Below are 18,024 nucleotides of genomic sequence, written 5' to 3' on the forward strand. Positions count from 1 at the left end.
ACATGGACATGTAACGTTTACTTAAAACATAAGCATTGGACTCTGACATACAGTAATACTACATAATATTAGTTTGCGTCCATTTAAACCCGTCATTACTCCCGCTCATGATTAAATGACAGGAGAGGGACTCGTCCACAGACCATCTCCTCAGTAATCTGGAGAGACGCGGTCGAAAATGGACAAAAAGAGACGGATTTAAACACCAAGTGTAAACGTAATGTGTCTCTCTCGTCCACTTGTGATCTGATCGACGAAAACACATCGTAATAGCAAGTTTAACAGCCCCTGTGATATTTTTCCTCGCGTCGAGTGTGATTTTAAGCGGACATATCATGACAATCAGATTTTTTCCATGTTAAACATAAATCTGTGTGCTTTGATGGATCACAGGCAAAGGACATTGCAAATTTTTCATTTTTTTCATTGCTTTTGCTTTGTAGCTACTGGAAGCCATGTTAACCTTGGCATGACACGGCCGGGCCACCGTACGAGTTAAAACGCGTTCTGATTGGGGGGGGCTAGAAAGTAATATTCAGTTGGTTTTCATATAGACTTTCACCGCTAGATGGGAGTAGATCCTACACAGTGGAGCTTTAAGGTCAGAATCACAACGATGGGCCGGGGCTATTGTCCTGAAGAGTCGAAGGCTGGTAAAGAGGACGACCATATGAGGACATCGGGACCACAATCTCCAAAACCCGCTCCTTCCTCTCCTCGGTCATTTCCGGCTCACCCACCGAAGTCCTTGTCACAGGTGGGGCCGCTCACGCACTGATCGAACACACAAGGGATATACTGGGGCACAGTATTACCACAGATGTCACTGACAAGACAACAATTGCAACATAACTCACAATTCCATTGACACTCGATACTTCCCTCTCTCTTCCCGAGGTCTGGTGTATCCAAGGACAATAGTAAAACAAATTCTCCATTCCTTCCTCTTCTCAATGTACTTCCGGTGACTTCCCAATACACACAGTCTCGTCAAGGTAAGCAGCGTATGTCAACACAAATACTTCGAAAGGAATGCTTTACTACTTAACTCCGTCGTTCTTCAGCCCAATTCTCTGCTTTAACTTCGCCCAGTCTGCAATATCCGCACTAATATGTCTGTCCAAGCACGCCAATCACTCCGTCTCACCCACAGCGTTGGTCAGAATCAAACTTCCATTTTTCTGTTCTCCGGATGTCTTATTTATGTGCCTCCTCTTCTATGAAATGCCCAATCACCAATAGCCACGCTTATTAAGCACACCTGAAGCCCGTAAGACCTGATTTTGGTTGCCCGGAGTTACCGGAACTGGCCGGGTGTTCCAGTGAAAATGGTCCAGGCAGAACTATTTCCGCCAATTTGGGTTCTGTTGCATAAAGTCACTCTGTGACATTGCCTTGACTACCTGGGATCTTCCTTAACGCTTGATGTTTGCTGCTTAGAGTACTGTAACTTTCTCCTGCCAGTTTGACGACTGCTGTCCGGATGTATTAGCTCGACTGCTTGGAGGGAAGACCACTGGAATGGACTGCCACGAAGCCACCGAACTTTAACCTTGGCTAATTGGCTATAGAGACTTTATTTTAGTGAACTTTTTCTCTACGTAACAGTGTTTCCTATTTAATGCTTGCTGGCCCATTAATAAAGAGTATTTTTGCATTCATTCATTGACAGTCTGTTTTATTTTAATATTTTACGTCGTCACTAGGTGACATTAGCTGCAGATCCTTGAATTCTTTCCTGGCTTAAGTAAAACAATACTATAAGAAATAAAATTAATTTTATTGATGTCTAAACACATGAAATGATGGCATCAAATGATTGTCAACAATAGCATGACCATGAGGCACTTGAGAAAGAGTAGAAATTCTGTTATATGCGATTGCTGTGTAAAGCTAAATTTAAGGTTTCAAATGGAACAATATTTAACAAAATGATTAAGCCATCTCAAGTTGTATTAGTCTTTTTCATTGGATAACCTGACGTCATGACTTTTTCCCCCCTGTCATAAGGGAAATAATCCACACAGACACATACCTTACAGACACTACAGTATATAAAGCTCAAAATAAACATTCAAGTCAGGTTACTGCAAGTCAGTAAATCATACATTTTAAAACAATTGTTATGTCATCTGAAGTTTATATGTTACTGTGCATAATGTAAAAACTAGATGATGGATTCCTAAATGTGCAAAATATATTGTAAGTATTTTAAATTTAATGCATATACCCATCTTCAAATGTTATATATTTATTCATTACAGAACTATGATGTTGTTGTTATATTTGCTTTTATCTCTTCTTTGTTACAGTTCTGGCCTGGAGCAGGTGTCATGTCTTCAACAAGTAACCTGTACAATGTATCATCTCAGCTTTCTCTTGAAGGCTATGATCTTCCCTCTGATAAGGCCATCATTGCATTTGTATTTGCAGCTCTGAATTACATGATCATATTGTTTTGCAACTCTTTTCTCTTGTTTACTATCATACACAACAAGGCTCTGCATCATCCCATGCACATCCTGCTGATAAATTTGCCTATCAATGACCTTGTAGGTGCCACAGCCCTGTTCCCACATATCATGAAGGAGCTTCTCTTTGACACCCGGACCATATCGTTCTCTGCCTGCATTTCCCAAGCTTTCTTTATACACGTGTATGCATTGGCTGCTGTGTTCATTCTGACAGCTATGGCGTACGACAGATACATCGCCATCTGCCAGCCCATGAGATACAATATTATTATGAACAATAGTCATCTCATAAAAATCATCTCATTGGTTTGGCTATCAAACTGGGCACTAATGATTGTTCTTTTCATATTGCTGTTGCGTTTGCCCCGATGCAGGTCTTACCTCTCTAATACCTACTGCGATAACCCCTCCTTGCTGCAGATGGTCTGCGCAGACACGACCATTAATAATATTTATGGACTCATAATCACAGCTATCTGTCAGGTAGTGACAGTAGCTTTGATATTGTTCACATACCTGCAAATCCTTATAGCGTGTTTCAGAAACAAAAGCTCTGACACGAGGAGTAAAGCTTTGCAGACGTGTGGTACGCATCTTATCATCTTCCTATTGTTTGAGTGTTTGGGCCTTTTTACAATTATCTCATACAGGATTAAGGATATTTCTCCTCACTTAAGAAAATTCAGTGGAGTGTCTGCTATGATAATACCGCCGACACTGAATCCTATTATATATGGACTGAAAACCAAAGAAATCAGGGTCAGTGCGTTAAAACTGTTTCAGCGAAAGATTTATGCATCATGATGTGAATTAATAACCTGTTATCTGTTTTCTGTTTTTCGCTCACACTTATATATGCTGGTGATAACTATTAATCAATATCACATGATCCTACCTTGTACATGTTACATTTCAGAATGTTTAATGGGGATTTTGTAAATGACTACCTGTTGGAAAGGCCTGTTCTTTTGTGTTTTATTTATCCACTTTAACTCCACCTTAAACGTCACACACGTGATTTTCCTGAACTTTAATTTCTCTGAAGAAAGTCCTGATTTAAATAATTCAAATAGCAGTAATAATTTGCTGTGTTATGATTCAAATCTGTGTGCAGATTAGAAATAATAAATGTCAGATAATATTTCATTATTAGAAATGATCTATAAAATCATGTTTATGATGCATTATTATGGTAACTGAGCCTCTCACCAGCAGTACTAAGCACTAGAATAGATGTATGAATAGCAGCACTGTACTGTAAATACAAAGAAATGTAGATATCATTTAATAGAGTTTATTTGATTAACTTGGGAGGGACGGTTCTTAGTTATTTTGTGGTAACCATAGTTTTACTACAGTAACCATGGTTTTAGTTGTTACTGTAATAAAACCATGGTTAATTTTCGTAAAGGTGAGTTTAAACCTATGGTTCAAATACAGGCAACACACAAACTGATAAAATGTTACCTTGTAATGCACTTTAAGTGGCTTTGGGTACAAACGTCTGCTAAAATGCATAAAAATTTAATCAAACTTAAGACAAATAAAGTGAAAAACTGACAGAACTAACATTTCAACACTATATGATTTAAATAGCTTAATTAAAATTGTAAGTTTGAGTTTTTTTGTGTCATGTATTTTCTTTCGAAGGAGCACATACACTCACCTAAAGGATTATTAGGAACACCTGTTTAATTTCTCATTAATGCAATTATCTAATCAACCAACCACATGACAGTTGCTTCAATGCATTTAGGGGTGTGGTCCTGGTCAAGACAATCTCATGACCTCCAAACTGAATGTCAGAATGGGAAAGAAATGTGATTTAAGCTATTTTGAGGGTGGCATGGTTGTTGGTGCCATACGGGCCGGTCTGAGTATTTCATAATCTGCTCAGTTACTGGGATTTTCACGCACAACCATTTCTAGGGTTTACAAAGAATGGTGTGAAAAGGGAAAAACATCCAGTATGTGACAGTCATGTGGGTGAAAATGCCTTGTTGATGCTAGAGGTCAGAGGAGAATGGGCCGACTGATTCAAGCTGATAGAAGAGCAACTTTGACTGAAATAACCACTCGTTACAACCGAGGTATGCAGCAAAGCATTTGTGAAGCCACAACACGCACAACCTTGAGGCGGATGGGTTACAACAGCAGAAGACCCCACCGGGTACCACTCATCTTCACTACAAATAGGAAAAAGAGGCTACAATTTGCACGAGCTCACCAAAATTTGACAGTTAAAAACTGGAAAAATGTAGCCTGATCTGATGAGTCTTGATTTCTGTTGAGTGATGGTGTCACTCAACAGATGGTGTAATGGCTGGTGATGGTGTAATGGTGTGGGGGATGTTTTCTTGGCACACTTCAGGCCCTTAGTGCCAATTGGGCATTGTTTAAATGTCATGGCCTACCTGAGCATTGTTTCTGACCATATCTATGCCTTTATGACCACCGTGTACACATCCTCTGATGGCTACTTCCAGCAGGATAATGCATCATGTCACAAAGCTCGAATCATTTCAAATTGGTTTCTTGAACATGACAATGAGTTCACTGTACTAAAATGGCCCCCACAGTCACCAGATCTCAACCCAATAGAGCGTCTTTGGGATGTGGTGGAACGGGAGCTTCGTGCCCTGCATGTGCATCCCACAAATCTCCATTAGCTGCAAGATGCTATCCTATCAATATGGGCCAACATTTCTAAAGAATGCTTTCAGCACTTTGATGAATAAATGCCAGATGGATTTATGGCAGTTCTGAAGGTGAAAGGGGGTCAAACACATTATTAGTATGGTGTTCCTAATAATCCTTTAGGTGAGTGTATATTGATACTATGTCATATAGCTCTTGTTTCTTCTGTTGATTTTTAAGATAATACGCATTATCAATATGATATCTTGTTTATTCATTCAGTTATAAAGCTAAATTTAAGGTTTTAAATGGAACAAGAACCAAATGACTTTCCTAACAAAATGATTAAACCGTCTCAAGTTGTATTAGTGTTTTTCATTGGATAACCTGATTCAAAAAGACACTGACATCATGACTTCTTGTTTTTTTCCTGCCATAAGGGGAATAATCCTCACAGACACATACCTGACAGACGCTACAGTATATAAAGCTCAAAATAAACCTTGAACCATCAGGGCAAGTCAGGTTACTGCATGTCAAAGTCAGTAAATCAGACATTTTAAAGCAATTGTTATGTCATCTGAAGTTTATCTGTTATTGTGCCTCATGTAAAAACTAGATGATGGATTTCTAAAAGTGCCAAAATTAGTGTAAGTATTTTAAATATCATGCATATACCCATTTTCAAATGTTATATATTTATTCATTACAGAATACTTTGGTGAACTACTATATTTGCTTTTTCCTGTTCTTTGTTACAGTTCTGAACTGGAGCAGGTGTCATGTCTTCAACAAGCAACCTGTACAATGTATCATCTCAGCTTTCTCTTGAGGGCTATGATCTTCCCTCTGATAGGGCCATCATTGCATTTGTATTTGCGGCTCTGAATTACATGATCATATTGTTTTGCAACTCTTTTCTCTTGTTTACTATCATACACAACAAGGCTTTGCATCATCCCATGCACATCCTGCTGGTAAATATGCCTATCAATGACCTTTTAGGTGCCACAGCCCTGTTCCCACATATCATGAAGGAGCTTCTCTTTGACACCCGGACCATATCGTTCTCTGCCTGCATTTCCCAAGCTTTCTTTATACACATTTATGCAGTGGCTGTTGTGTTCATTCTGACAGCTATGGCGTACGACAGATACATCGCCATCTGCCAGCCCATGAGATACAATATTATTATGAACAATAATCATCTCATGAAAATAATTTCATTGGTCTGGCTATCTAACTGGGCACTAATGATTGTTCTTTTCATATTGCTGTTGCGTTTGCCCCGATGCAGGTCTTACCTCTCTAATACCTACTGCGATAACCCCTCCTTGCTGCAGCTGGTCTGCGCAGACACGACCATTAATAATATTTATGGACTGATAATCACAGTTATCTGTCAGGTAGTGACAGTAGGTTTGATTTTGTACACATACCTACAAATCCTCATAGAGTGTTTCAGAAACAAAAGCACTGACACGAGGAGTAAAGCTTTGCAGACGTGTGGTACGCATCTTATCATCTTCCTATTGTTTGAGTGTTTGGGCCTTTTTACAATTTTCTCATACAGGATTAATAATATTTCTCCTCACTTAAGAAAATTCAGTGGAGTGGCTGCTATGATAATACCGCCAACACTGAATCCTATTATATATGGACTGAAAACCAAAGAAATCAGGGTCAGTGCGTTAAAACTGTTTCAGCGAAAGGTTTATGCATCATGATGTGAAATACTAGTCTGTTTTCTTTTTTCTCTCAAACATTCAATTAAAAAAACTATTACAGTAGACATCAGTTTGTTTACTAATATATATAAATATATATATATATTAATATTACTATTAATCACTATCACATGATCCTACCTTGTACATGTTACATCATCAAGATGTTTTATGGGAGGCCTGTTTTTTATCCCACTATAATTCCACCTTAAACATCACACCGATTTTCCTGAATTATAATGTTATTCCACCTTAAACATCACACCAATTTTCCTGAATTATAATGGGGCGGTTTCCCGGACAGGGATTAGACTAGTCCTAGACTAAAACATTTTTAAGAGCTGTCCAAACTGAAAACAACTTGCACTGACATATCTTCAGATACATCAGGGTCCTTTGTTTTTCCTCAAAATGCACACAAGTAATGTTTTTAGTAATGCATGTTTGTTAAAACTAGTTATATTTTCTAATTAAACTAAGGCCTAGTCCTGGATTAAGCTAATCCCTGTCCGGGAAACCGCCCCTATATCTCAAAAGAAAGTCCTGAGTTAAATTATTCAAATAGCAGTAGATGTTAGACTTTGGTTAGACTATTTACTTTCTGACTCCCACAAAAAGAGGATTTAAGAAGGCCTGTAGACAACACTTCAATATAGCTTAACCTAAATAAGCAAACTATTTATTTAGCTGGTTATTGTCACATATGTGACCCTGTCTGTTAAATCCAGGCTAAAGTCTTCAATAGGGAGCATCTAAGTTTGATTTCACTCACTGATTTTGATCTTTTACATGGCCTTGCTTAGTCAATATTAAAGATAAAGGTTATATTTTCACAAAATGTTTTTTTTACATTATGTTGGATGTATTTATGTAAAAAACAGTAAATAAAATCAATACTTTGGATTTATAGTTACATATAACAATATTATTATTTTCTTGGAGATAACTGTTATGTACATGGTATGCAAGGTTTGGTGGCCAATCATTTAGCAAAAAACAAAACAAATCAATGAATAACAATTCCAGTTTAAGACCACAAGATGGAAACCTTATCTCATTTTTCCAATGATACCAGTGACATTATAGGTGTTCAATTTAGAAAAAGACATGCAACCCAGTCAGTCATTTAACTTTGCCTTTAATTTGCTGTCATTCTGATTCAAATCTGTGTACAAAATAAAAATAATAAATGTCATATAATGTATAATGTTTATTATAAGAAATTATCTAGTTATGAAATCATGTTTATAATGCATTATTATGGTAACTGAGCCTCTTACCAGCAGTACTAGGCACTATAATAGATGTATGAATAACAGTATCATTTAATATAATTTAATAAAGTTTATTTAATTAACTTGGGAGGAACGGTTCAAAGAAATTTTATAAAATATAAAATTTTATCATTCACTCTTAAAACGAATGTGTTAAAATAATTAGTGTTGTCTAATGTGTTGTCCTTAACTTAACACGTCTCTGTGTTATTTTTGGAACAACACACTTTGTGTTGTTTTAACACATCTCTATTTATTTGAACTCAAAATCAATACGAAATGACACATAGTGTGTTATATAAACAAAACAATTTATTGAAATTAACAAATGCTTTTTTGAGTGTATAAATTATATTATATAGTGTATAAGTTCTGTATAATCTGTGTTCCTGTATCCAGCGCATATCTGTTATTGTAATATATCGTGGTTCAGACAAAAGAGATGAATAAATTAATCTCACTTAAAAATATCCAGACCAAATTTCACTCCAAACACGTTTATTGTAAAGAAAATGAAGCCTATTTTAGGAACCCTTAGTAATTTTCATGTCAAATAAACACTTATAAACGCATGCATATGTTTTCTTTATACCAATTCAACTTAATAAAGATGACATTTTATGTCATGCATGCCCTTGCGAAAATTAAACATGTTTTTTTGGTGTATTGATTACTATTATCAAAACCATGTTTTTTTTTTTTGTAACTGTAATAAAATCAGGGTTCATTTTCGTAAGGGTGAGTTTATATGGTTCAAACACAGGCAACACACAAACTGATAAAATGTAGGCTATACCTTGTAATGCACTGTAAATCACTTTGGAAACAAATGTCTGCCAAAATGCATAAAAATGTAATCAAACTTAAGACAAATGAAGTGAACAACCGGCAGAACTGACATTTTAACACTATGAATTAAATAGCTTCATTAAAATTTGTGTCATGTATTTTCTTTGGAAAAGGCACTTATATGTCATATAGCTCTTGTTTTCTCCTTCTGTTGATTTCTTGTTTATTCATTCAGTTTGTGTGCTTTGAATATACTGTAGCAAGCATTGTGTGCATGTATCTGTAATACAAGTGTTTCATGTTTATTATTCAAAACATTTTATGAAATCTAATGTGTGATATTAAAGAGGTCATACCTCTGTATCATTTGGAGACATGTTAAATCAAGGATTTATATTGCAGGGACAGGAGCTCTCTTATCTTTAAATTTAATTTCAGTAAGCTGTGATGATAAAGGAATACAATGAAATAAATAATATAAAGTCATACAATGAAACAACACAGTAACACGTCACAGAATGTTGTATAGATGTTAACAACAACAATGTTAACAAATGCAACCTTACGGTATAGACTTTCTTATAATGCTTTATAGTTTTTTAATTTTACATTATTATTATCATGTATAGTTCATGTCTAAACTAATGCATTTTTATTTTAATGTTTCACTGCATTCATTTTAAAGAACTAAAATCAAAATATTTGAACAGACCAGATCAAAGGCCCCATTTACTTCCATAGTATTCTTTTTTCCTACTATGAAAGTCAATGTGACCTCTGATCAGTTTGATTACAAACCATCATCAATATATCTTTGTATTCATGAGAATAAAATACATGTATACAGGTTTGTAACAGCACGAGAGTAAGTAAATGATGACTATCCCTTTAAGTAGATTTGAAACAAAAGTATTTGATGAACGTAAAATAGGTGCTGCATTTGGTTATTATCATTATTTCATTTATGTTATGAATATAATATGTACTGCTTATGTTTTGCGTCTGATGCTTAAGTGAGTTACACTGAATTGTATAATCTTGATTAATAGCATGTTTTCTCATGTGTCAAAACACTGTGTCAACGAAATGCACCCTCACAATTATGCTGCAAAGCACGGTCATGTGATAACAGTCTTTGCTCTCCTTGGCTGTGAAAATAATGTGTCATCAGAAGCTTATTTTATTATCTGGAGACCTGTTAGTCTTGCATGTCAAGCTTTTTTATATATATTGTAGCAAGTGTAATACTTTGGGATTTCCCTTGACATTCGTTAGTTTAATGAATGCACTTAATGAATGTTTAGTAAGTGTTTGTTTCTCTTGTGGCTCCTGAGAATACAAGTAGGTTTGTCAAAACAAGATAATGAGTCTCAAAGGGATACGGGTGAAAAGTGGGAAGAAAATTATAGTGGGAGCATAAAAATGTATTTTAAAATAAACAATATTTGAAATGGTTACATCAGATTATCATGGCTTGGTATTGCAAGCAATTATTTGGCCACTTACTGTATAGTAAAACTTAATGTACTTAGGCCTTAAAGACACAGTGTTGTAGATTTTGAAGTATAAAATGGCTTCTGTTCCGCCAGATGTGTTCCTGGGTATAGCAGTTTACAAAAAACCTCTCAAAGCATCAAGACTAAACACATCTTTTTAGATTGTGTTGGGTAGATATGCTCTTTGTATGGATTCAAGCCTCCAATGCTTACAATCATCAAAATCTTTTAAAGTCTTATACAGTATGTTCAAAAAGGTACAGTTCATATTACAGAAATGTATTAAAATAATGTATTAAAATACACATGTAACACATGCTGATAACACTTCAATAATGTTGTATCAGTTAATATAAATGCATTAAATAACAAAAAAGTTTTCAGCATTTATTAATCTTTTTTAATTGCAGTTAATGTCGATACAATTTGTCATGTTAGTTCATTAACAAACATTATTAGCAGTTTCAACTTTATATATAAATTAGTAGCCTAAATGCTAAAATTAGCATGAACTAAGATTAATAAATGTTAGATGCATTATGCATTACCTAATTTTTAACAAATACAACCTTATTGTAAATTATTACCTATGTGCTCATACATTCACCTAAAGGATTATTAGAAAAGCCATACTAATACTGTGTTTGACCCCCTTTCACCTTCAGAACTGCCTTAAATTTTACGTGGCATTGATTCAACAAAGTGCTGAAAGCATTCTTTAGAAATGTTGGCCCATGTTAATAGGATAGCATCTTGCAGTTGATGGAGATTTGTGGGATGCACATCCAGCACACGAAGCTCCCGTTCCACCACATCCCAAAGTTGCTCTATTGAGTTAAGATCTGATGACTGTGGGGGCCATTTTAGTACAGTGAACTCATTTTCATGTTCAAGAAACCAATTTGAAATGATTCAAGCTTTGTGACATGGTGCATTATCCTGCTGGAAGTAGCCATCAGAGGATGGGTACATGGTGGTCATAAAGGGATCGACATGGTCAGAAACAATGCTCAGGTAGGCCGTGGCATTTAAACAATGCCCAATTGACACTAAGGGGCCTGAAGTGTGCCAAGAAAACATCCCCCAAACCATTACACCACCAACAGCCTGCACAGTGGTAACAAGGCATGATGGATCCATGTTCTCATTCTGTTTATGTCAATTCTGACTCTACCATCTGAATGTCTCAACAGAAATCGAGACTCATCAGACAAGGCAACATTTTTCCAACTGTCCAATTTTGGTGAGCTCATGCAAATTGTAGCCTCTTTTTCCTATTTGTAGTGGAGATGAGTGGTACCCGGTGGGGTCTTCTGCTGTTGTAGCCCACCCGCCTCAAAGTTGTACGTGTTGTGGCTTCACAAATGCTTTGCTGCATACCTCGGTTGTAACAAGTGTTTATTTCAGTCAAAGTTGCTCTTCTATCAGCTTGAATCAGTCGGCCCATTCTCCTCTGACCTCTAGCATCAACAAGGCATTTTCACCCACATGACTGTCGCATACTGGATGTTTTTTTCCTTTTCAAACCATTTTTTGTAAACCCTAGAAATGGTTGTGTGGGAAAAACTCAGTAACTGAGCAGATTGTGAAATACTCAGACCGGCCCGTCTGGCACCAACAACCATACCACAGTCAAAATTGCTTAAATCACCTTTCTTTCCCATTCTGACATTCAGTTTGGAGTTTAGGAGATTGTCTTGACCAGGACCACACCCTTAAATGCATTGAAGCAAAATGTGATTGGTGGATTAGATAATTGTATTAATGAGAAATTGAACAGGTGTTCCTAATAATTCTTTAGGTGAGTGTATATGGGTTTAAGATGTTACATGTATAAAATTGCATGTATAAACTCCTCTCATGCCCCCTCTGAAACTACGACCCTATGGTTTGAAATCATGTTAATGCATTTTGCATCAGCAGTGAGTAGGCTAATGGGTTTGTAAAAGACAAAGAAATACAGCACAAATGAGTTGTGAAATTTGATTGGAGGGTGACAACATTTTACCTTTGCTACCAAGAACAAAATATTTTGTTCGTTTTTTTCCCTGTGGGCCCAATTTTCTCATTAAAAATGTTAAGACTACTTTATACCTAAATAAACTAGCTGAAGAAAGGCTGTGTTTAGACATAATAACTTTACTAATTGAATACTCATGAGAAACTTTTTGGTCATTAGCAAGACATAGACAAGACATCTAATTATTTCTAAGTTTGAACAACAATAGTTAATAAGACCCAATTAACTCTTCATCAGCTTTATAAATACAATCCTTCATAAATCTCAATTTCTTGCTGGAGCACAGCGGGATTTCAACAGTAAGGTTGCGAGACAGTTTGGTAAGGATTTGTTTTTAATTTATTTGTCAGTTGTAACTTTGCTCAGTACTCATGTTGTTTTTAACTGTGTTGTCTATTGTATTGATGTATATTGCTGACAAATCTGTTTATGATGCCGTGAAAATGTTACCAAGGTCTGTGAAAATCCAGCTAAAGTCATGTATTTGTGATTTGCTGTTTCTATATAAAATCATTTTACATGATGTACAGAACATTCTGTCAAAAGATAACCTTGATATCTTTAATAGTGACTGAAAAAAGATCACGCAACAGATAGAAATCAATGATTGAAATTAAACTTTGATGTAAACTTATGAGACTTTAACCTGGATTTCACAGACAGGGCCACAAATGTAATCAATATGTTGTTGAGTTTATGTCATTTTTTAGTAATATAATGTTGTTTTAGCGTAATTTGGAAGAAATGTTGTTAAAATGTGATTAATGTTTTTACTTTATCTCCTTAAACCTATTCCCTTGGTTTCACAGACAAGGCTTCAGGTTTGTACTAAGACACATGTTTGAGCTGTCTTAAAAAAAAACTTGTACTTACAGATCTTACACTGTAAAAAAATTCTGTAGAAATTACAGTATTACTGGATATTACTGGAGCTAGTTGCCAGTAACTTACTGTAGATTTTACATTTATGTTATTTACTGGCGACAGTTTGTTCAAAGTTAAATGAACATGAAACATTTTCAGTCTTTATCTTCTACAGTAACTTACTGGCAACCAGCTGCATAATTACAGCTAATTTTTTACAGTGTAAAATATGCAGGGTGACATTAATTTGTCTCAAGATACACATCTGTAACGTCCTTGTCTATGCATGTTTATAAAAATGCTTAAACATGTTAATTTAACTAAGGCCTATAGTGGGTTTAGCTAAGCCTTGTCTGTAAAACCAGGTCATTATTTATTTAACGCGTAAACTTATTTTAATCTTTATTTTTCCTCAGATTTACAGGAGCGCAGATGAATTTTTCAGTTGCCTTCAGCAATGGGACGAATCTTATTGATGATGGATTTTATCTAGTTGCCTTCCGCACTTTGACCAATAAAAACTACCTAGTTTTGGCCTTGTCCATCATCTACATAAACACCTTGATGTGTAATCTTGTTTTGCTGGCTGTGTTCCTAATGAATTCAAGTTTACACAACCCCAAATATCTCGCTGTGTGTAATCTAGCCGTTGTCGACATTTCAATGAACAGTGTTATTATTCCTCAAATGGTGCCTGTGTTTGTGTTTAACCAGAACCGACTTTCATTTGGAACATGCTTTTCTCAAATGTTTTTCATGCATTTCTTTGGTGACATGGAGTCTTTCTCTCTTGCTCTTTTGGCTTACGACCGCCTGATCGCCATCTGCTGGCCCCTGCGTTACCCCACCATAAACACCAACCCGAGGATGATGCTCATAATAGCAGGGATTTGGTTTCTGGTTTTTCTGCTTGATATTTTCCCAGTAACTCTGGCTGCCATGTTGCCTTACTGCAGGTCCAGAGAGGTTAAAAGCTGCTGTTGCGAGCACGGTCCAGTATTTGTACTGGCCTGTGCGGACATTTCTTACAACAAGAAACTGGCTACAGCTAAAACACTGACAACTTTACTGGGACCTTTGATATTTATTATTGCCACCTATGTGATAGTGGTGGTGGCAGTGCTGCGCATTGCATCCATAGCACAGCGCTGGAAGGCCTTTCATACCTGTCTCAACCACCTGCTCCTGGTCCTGATCTATTACATGCCAGTTATTCTTGCATATGTACTAGGGAACCTGCGGTTAATTCAGTATATGGATATTCTCACAGCTGCGCTGACCGTGTCTGTAACTCTTCCTCCAATGTTGAATCCCATCATATACAGCTTAAAGACTGATGAACTGAGAGACAAAATAATGAAGTTTTTGAGAAAGCCAAAGGTGGCACAAGAGATTCAAAATTAGGTTAATGGTTAACTAAAATCATATTTCTTAAAAAAAAATAAGGTACTTTAACTATAATAACCAAACTTCACATTTGAAAGCCATGTATAGCAGAATTTGTGTTACAGAAAATGTTTTGGTTTTCTACATAATTTTGTAGTTGTAATAATTGTAATTCACAATTATTCTGGATTAAAACAGTTAATGCTTTAGTATTTATTTTAGAGGCCATTGTAAAGTCCACTGTACGACCATCTTAGATCATAAAAGATTAAATGTTTTAGCAATAACATGTTGCTGCTGATCATCTGTAAAACCATATGTAATACTTCAACAAAATAATTTAAATAAATGTATTATCTCCTTAATTCATTTAGTAGAGAAATACATTGTCTTTTTTGGCAGCTGGTAGACAGCTCAGGTATAACATTTTATTACATTTTAAAATGGAATATAGCTAAAAATCACAGACTTGTCATATAAATTCTGGAAAAAATATATTAAAAAATACATTAAAATATATATGGATATTGGATTTTTGTATGATTATTGTTTAAAATAATACATTTGCAAACTCATATTTGTCCACAAGATGGCAAATGTGATTTGTCTGCACTGCAGCTGAAGATTTGCAGATTATAATAGTTGCCTTCATAATTGTTTATATATTTTTATAAACATTTTTATGTTTGCTTACAAACTTACCAAAATAAAGGAGGGTGCCGAATTGTCAGGCCAAGATGCTATCCAGAATAACAAAATTCATTATCAGAAATTATTTTGAATCTACTTAAAACAAACATATTCCTCTAATGAAGTAAATATGATGTAATGACCAATGCATAGTAATGGAGCAATGGGGGACAGGTGCTTGCTGAATCGGCCTCTCTCCAAGATACAAGCATGAGTCTCTAACCATTTTATAGTTGCTGTTTATATTAATGATAATGTTCACTAATTGTCTGGTGAGCATTCTTAACACCATAAGATATATTTTTTACAGAAATATAAAAATACCACTCATGTGGTCATGTTTGCCACCATTATTAAGGGTTGTGTGTTAATTGTTTTTTTTACCTACAATAAAACAAAACTAAAAGGATGTTGTGGGCATATCGGTCACTATTCCATAAGGATGAAACTTTAGAGAAACCATTCCTATACTGTGAGCTTACCATTATGCACAAAATTATATAATTTTAATGATAACAAGCAATACATTTTTAGGTGATAATGTGCTATGAATATAAATTGGTTTCCTTTGGAGAAGAAAAGCTTTATTGTCATTACAAGCACAACAAAATGAAACGTGTGTCAGCCTCCATCATAATTTGAGTAAATGTTCACATATTTACAGGAAGATGAGCCATATAAAAATACTATACTACAGTATAAACAAGTGCCGAATATTAACCGTTTATTGTATAACAGAATAATGTTTAATGTTATTGCAAGGGTGCAAATGCAGCGTATAGGCCTAAAGTATAGTTGCCAGGTTGTAAATGTGAAAGTAAACAGAATATAAAAAATAATTATTTATCAGGTTGTAAATGGTAAGTAAATGTAGAAATGTTAAATAAATAGTAATGTATACAGCTGCAAAGTTGCTTGGGGTAGAAAAGTATTAGCAGGTGAAGTTAGATGCAGCTATAAATATTGCATTCATTTAATGTCAAACAGTTATATAAATATGTAAGTGTAACTTTTGCATATCAATCAATCAATCAATTAACTTTTATTTCTATAGCACATTTTGCCAACAAGAACAGTCTCCAAAGTGCTGTACAGTAGCAATGATAGACAATAAACAGGCACACAAATACTAAACCACAATCATTTAAAATAAATAAATAAAAACAAAATAATAAAAGACACAGGACCACATAACTCACGCTGTGTTAAAAGCCAAGGAATAAAAGTGGGTCTTAAGACGAGACTTAAAACATTCCACTGTGGGTGCCGCACGGATCAGAGGAGGCAGAGCGTTCCACTGGGGCCAACTACAGAGAAGGCCCGGTCCCCCCTGGATTTAAGTCTGGACTTAGGAACCACGAGCTGGAACTGGCCATTTGACCTCAGTGAACGCGCCGGTGTATAAATTTGGATGAGGTCAGTGATGTATTGCGGGGCCTGTCCACTCAACGCTTTAAAAACAAACAATAAAATCTTAAAATCGATTCGAAATCGAACAGGAAGCCAGTGCAATGAGGCGAGGATGGGGGTGATGTGTTCGCGCTTTTTAGTTCCTGTTAAAAGTCTAGCTGCAGAGTTCTGGACTAACTGCAGGCGCGAAAGTGCATTTTGGGATATTCCAGTATAAAGCGAATTGCAGTAGTCCAGATGTGAAGAAATAAAAGCATGCATGACTAGCTCAAAATGTTTCAACGTAAAAAAGGTTTAATTTTAGATAAAAGCCGAAGATGGAAAAAACATGATTTAACGACTTTGTTAATTTGTTTATCCGGTTTAAAATCACCGTCTATAGTGAAGCCAAGGCTGGTGGCTATGGGATGCACATGATTATTGAGGGGGCCCAAATCAACCATAGTCCTAATGGGACCAAATAACATTATCTCAGTCTTTCCCTCATTTAGAATTAAAGAATTCTGAGCTAACCAAGCCTTGACGTCACTTAAACACTCAAGTAGGGGTGTCAGAGGAGCATGATCATTTTTAGTCAGTGGCAGGTATATTTGGCAATCGTCTGCATAAAAATGATAAGAGATACCATGTCTTTTAAAAATCACACTGAGAGGGAGAAGATATAAGGCAAAAAGAATTGGCCCAAGAATTGATCCTTGGGGGACTCCACAATTTAAAGGAGCGGTGGAAAAAGTGGAGTCCCCCAGTCTAACAGTAAAACATCTCCCAGACAGGTATGACCTGAACCACTCTAGCGCTGTTCCCCTGACACCCACACAATTTTCTAAACGAGATAAAAGTATTGTGTGGTCAACTGTGTCAAAAGCAGCCGTCAGGTCTAAAAGTACTAAAACAGCAGAATCACCCGTATCAGTTATTAAAAATAAATCATTAAAAACCTTTAAAAGTGCAGACTCAGTGCTATGGAAGGTTCTGTAACCTGACTGGAAAGTGTCAAAAATGCAATTTGCATCTAAAAAAGGCTGCAACTGTGTAAATACACTCTTCTCTAAAATCTTCGACAGGAATGGTAATTTAGAAATTGGCCGATAATTTGATAAAGTTGTAGGGTCAAGACCACTTTTTTTAATCAGAGGTCTTGACCCTAACAGTATCAATAATGAGATTAAAGATTTCAATAATGTTACAGTTATTGAGAAGTTGTTCTTTGTTCATTGTTGAACACATGAATCTGTTACTTCCATCAAGACTTTCTAT

At 35.8% G+C, this 18,024-nt stretch overlaps 3 protein-coding genes across 3 annotated transcripts; all 3 read left to right on the forward strand.

Annotated features, from left to right (window-relative positions):
• The first annotated feature begins 2,333 nt into the window (after positions 1-2,333).
• LOC129438199 (olfactory receptor 52Z1P-like) lies at positions 2,334-3,278 on the forward strand. Its single transcript, XM_055196839.2, has one exon. The coding sequence runs from the start codon at positions 2,334-2,336 to the stop codon at positions 3,276-3,278; it is 945 nt and encodes a 314-aa protein (XP_055052814.2).
• A 2,615-nt stretch (positions 3,279-5,893) lies between these two features.
• Positions 5,894-6,838, forward strand: LOC129438200 (olfactory receptor 52Z1P-like). The gene has a single exon (XM_055196840.2). The coding sequence runs from the start codon at positions 5,894-5,896 to the stop codon at positions 6,836-6,838; it is 945 nt and encodes a 314-aa protein (XP_055052815.2).
• A 6,788-nt stretch (positions 6,839-13,626) lies between these two features.
• On the forward strand, positions 13,627-14,961 carry LOC129438198 (olfactory receptor 10A6). Its single transcript, XM_055196838.2, has one exon. The coding sequence runs from the start codon at positions 13,714-13,716 to the stop codon at positions 14,683-14,685; it is 972 nt and encodes a 323-aa protein (XP_055052813.2). The 5' UTR covers positions 13,627-13,713; the 3' UTR covers positions 14,686-14,961.
• Positions 14,962-18,024: the final 3,063 nt, after the last annotated feature.

The sequence above is a fragment of the Misgurnus anguillicaudatus genome, chromosome 24 (assembly GCF_027580225.2).
Source record: "Misgurnus anguillicaudatus chromosome 24, ASM2758022v2, whole genome shotgun sequence".
In the NCBI taxonomy this organism is placed as follows: Eukaryota; Metazoa; Chordata; class Actinopteri; order Cypriniformes; family Cobitidae; genus Misgurnus; species Misgurnus anguillicaudatus.

What these genes read in the sequence shown, in the direction of transcription:
- LOC129438199 (XM_055196839.2), top strand. Translation starts at nt 2,334, where the DNA reads ATGTCTTCAACAAGTAACCTGTACAATGTATCATCTCAGCTTTCTCTT.
- LOC129438198 (XM_055196838.2), top strand. Translation starts at nt 13,714, where the DNA reads ATGAATTTTTCAGTTGCCTTCAGCAATGGGACGAATCTTATTGATGAT.
- LOC129438200 (XM_055196840.2), top strand. Translation starts at nt 5,894, where the DNA reads ATGTCTTCAACAAGCAACCTGTACAATGTATCATCTCAGCTTTCTCTT.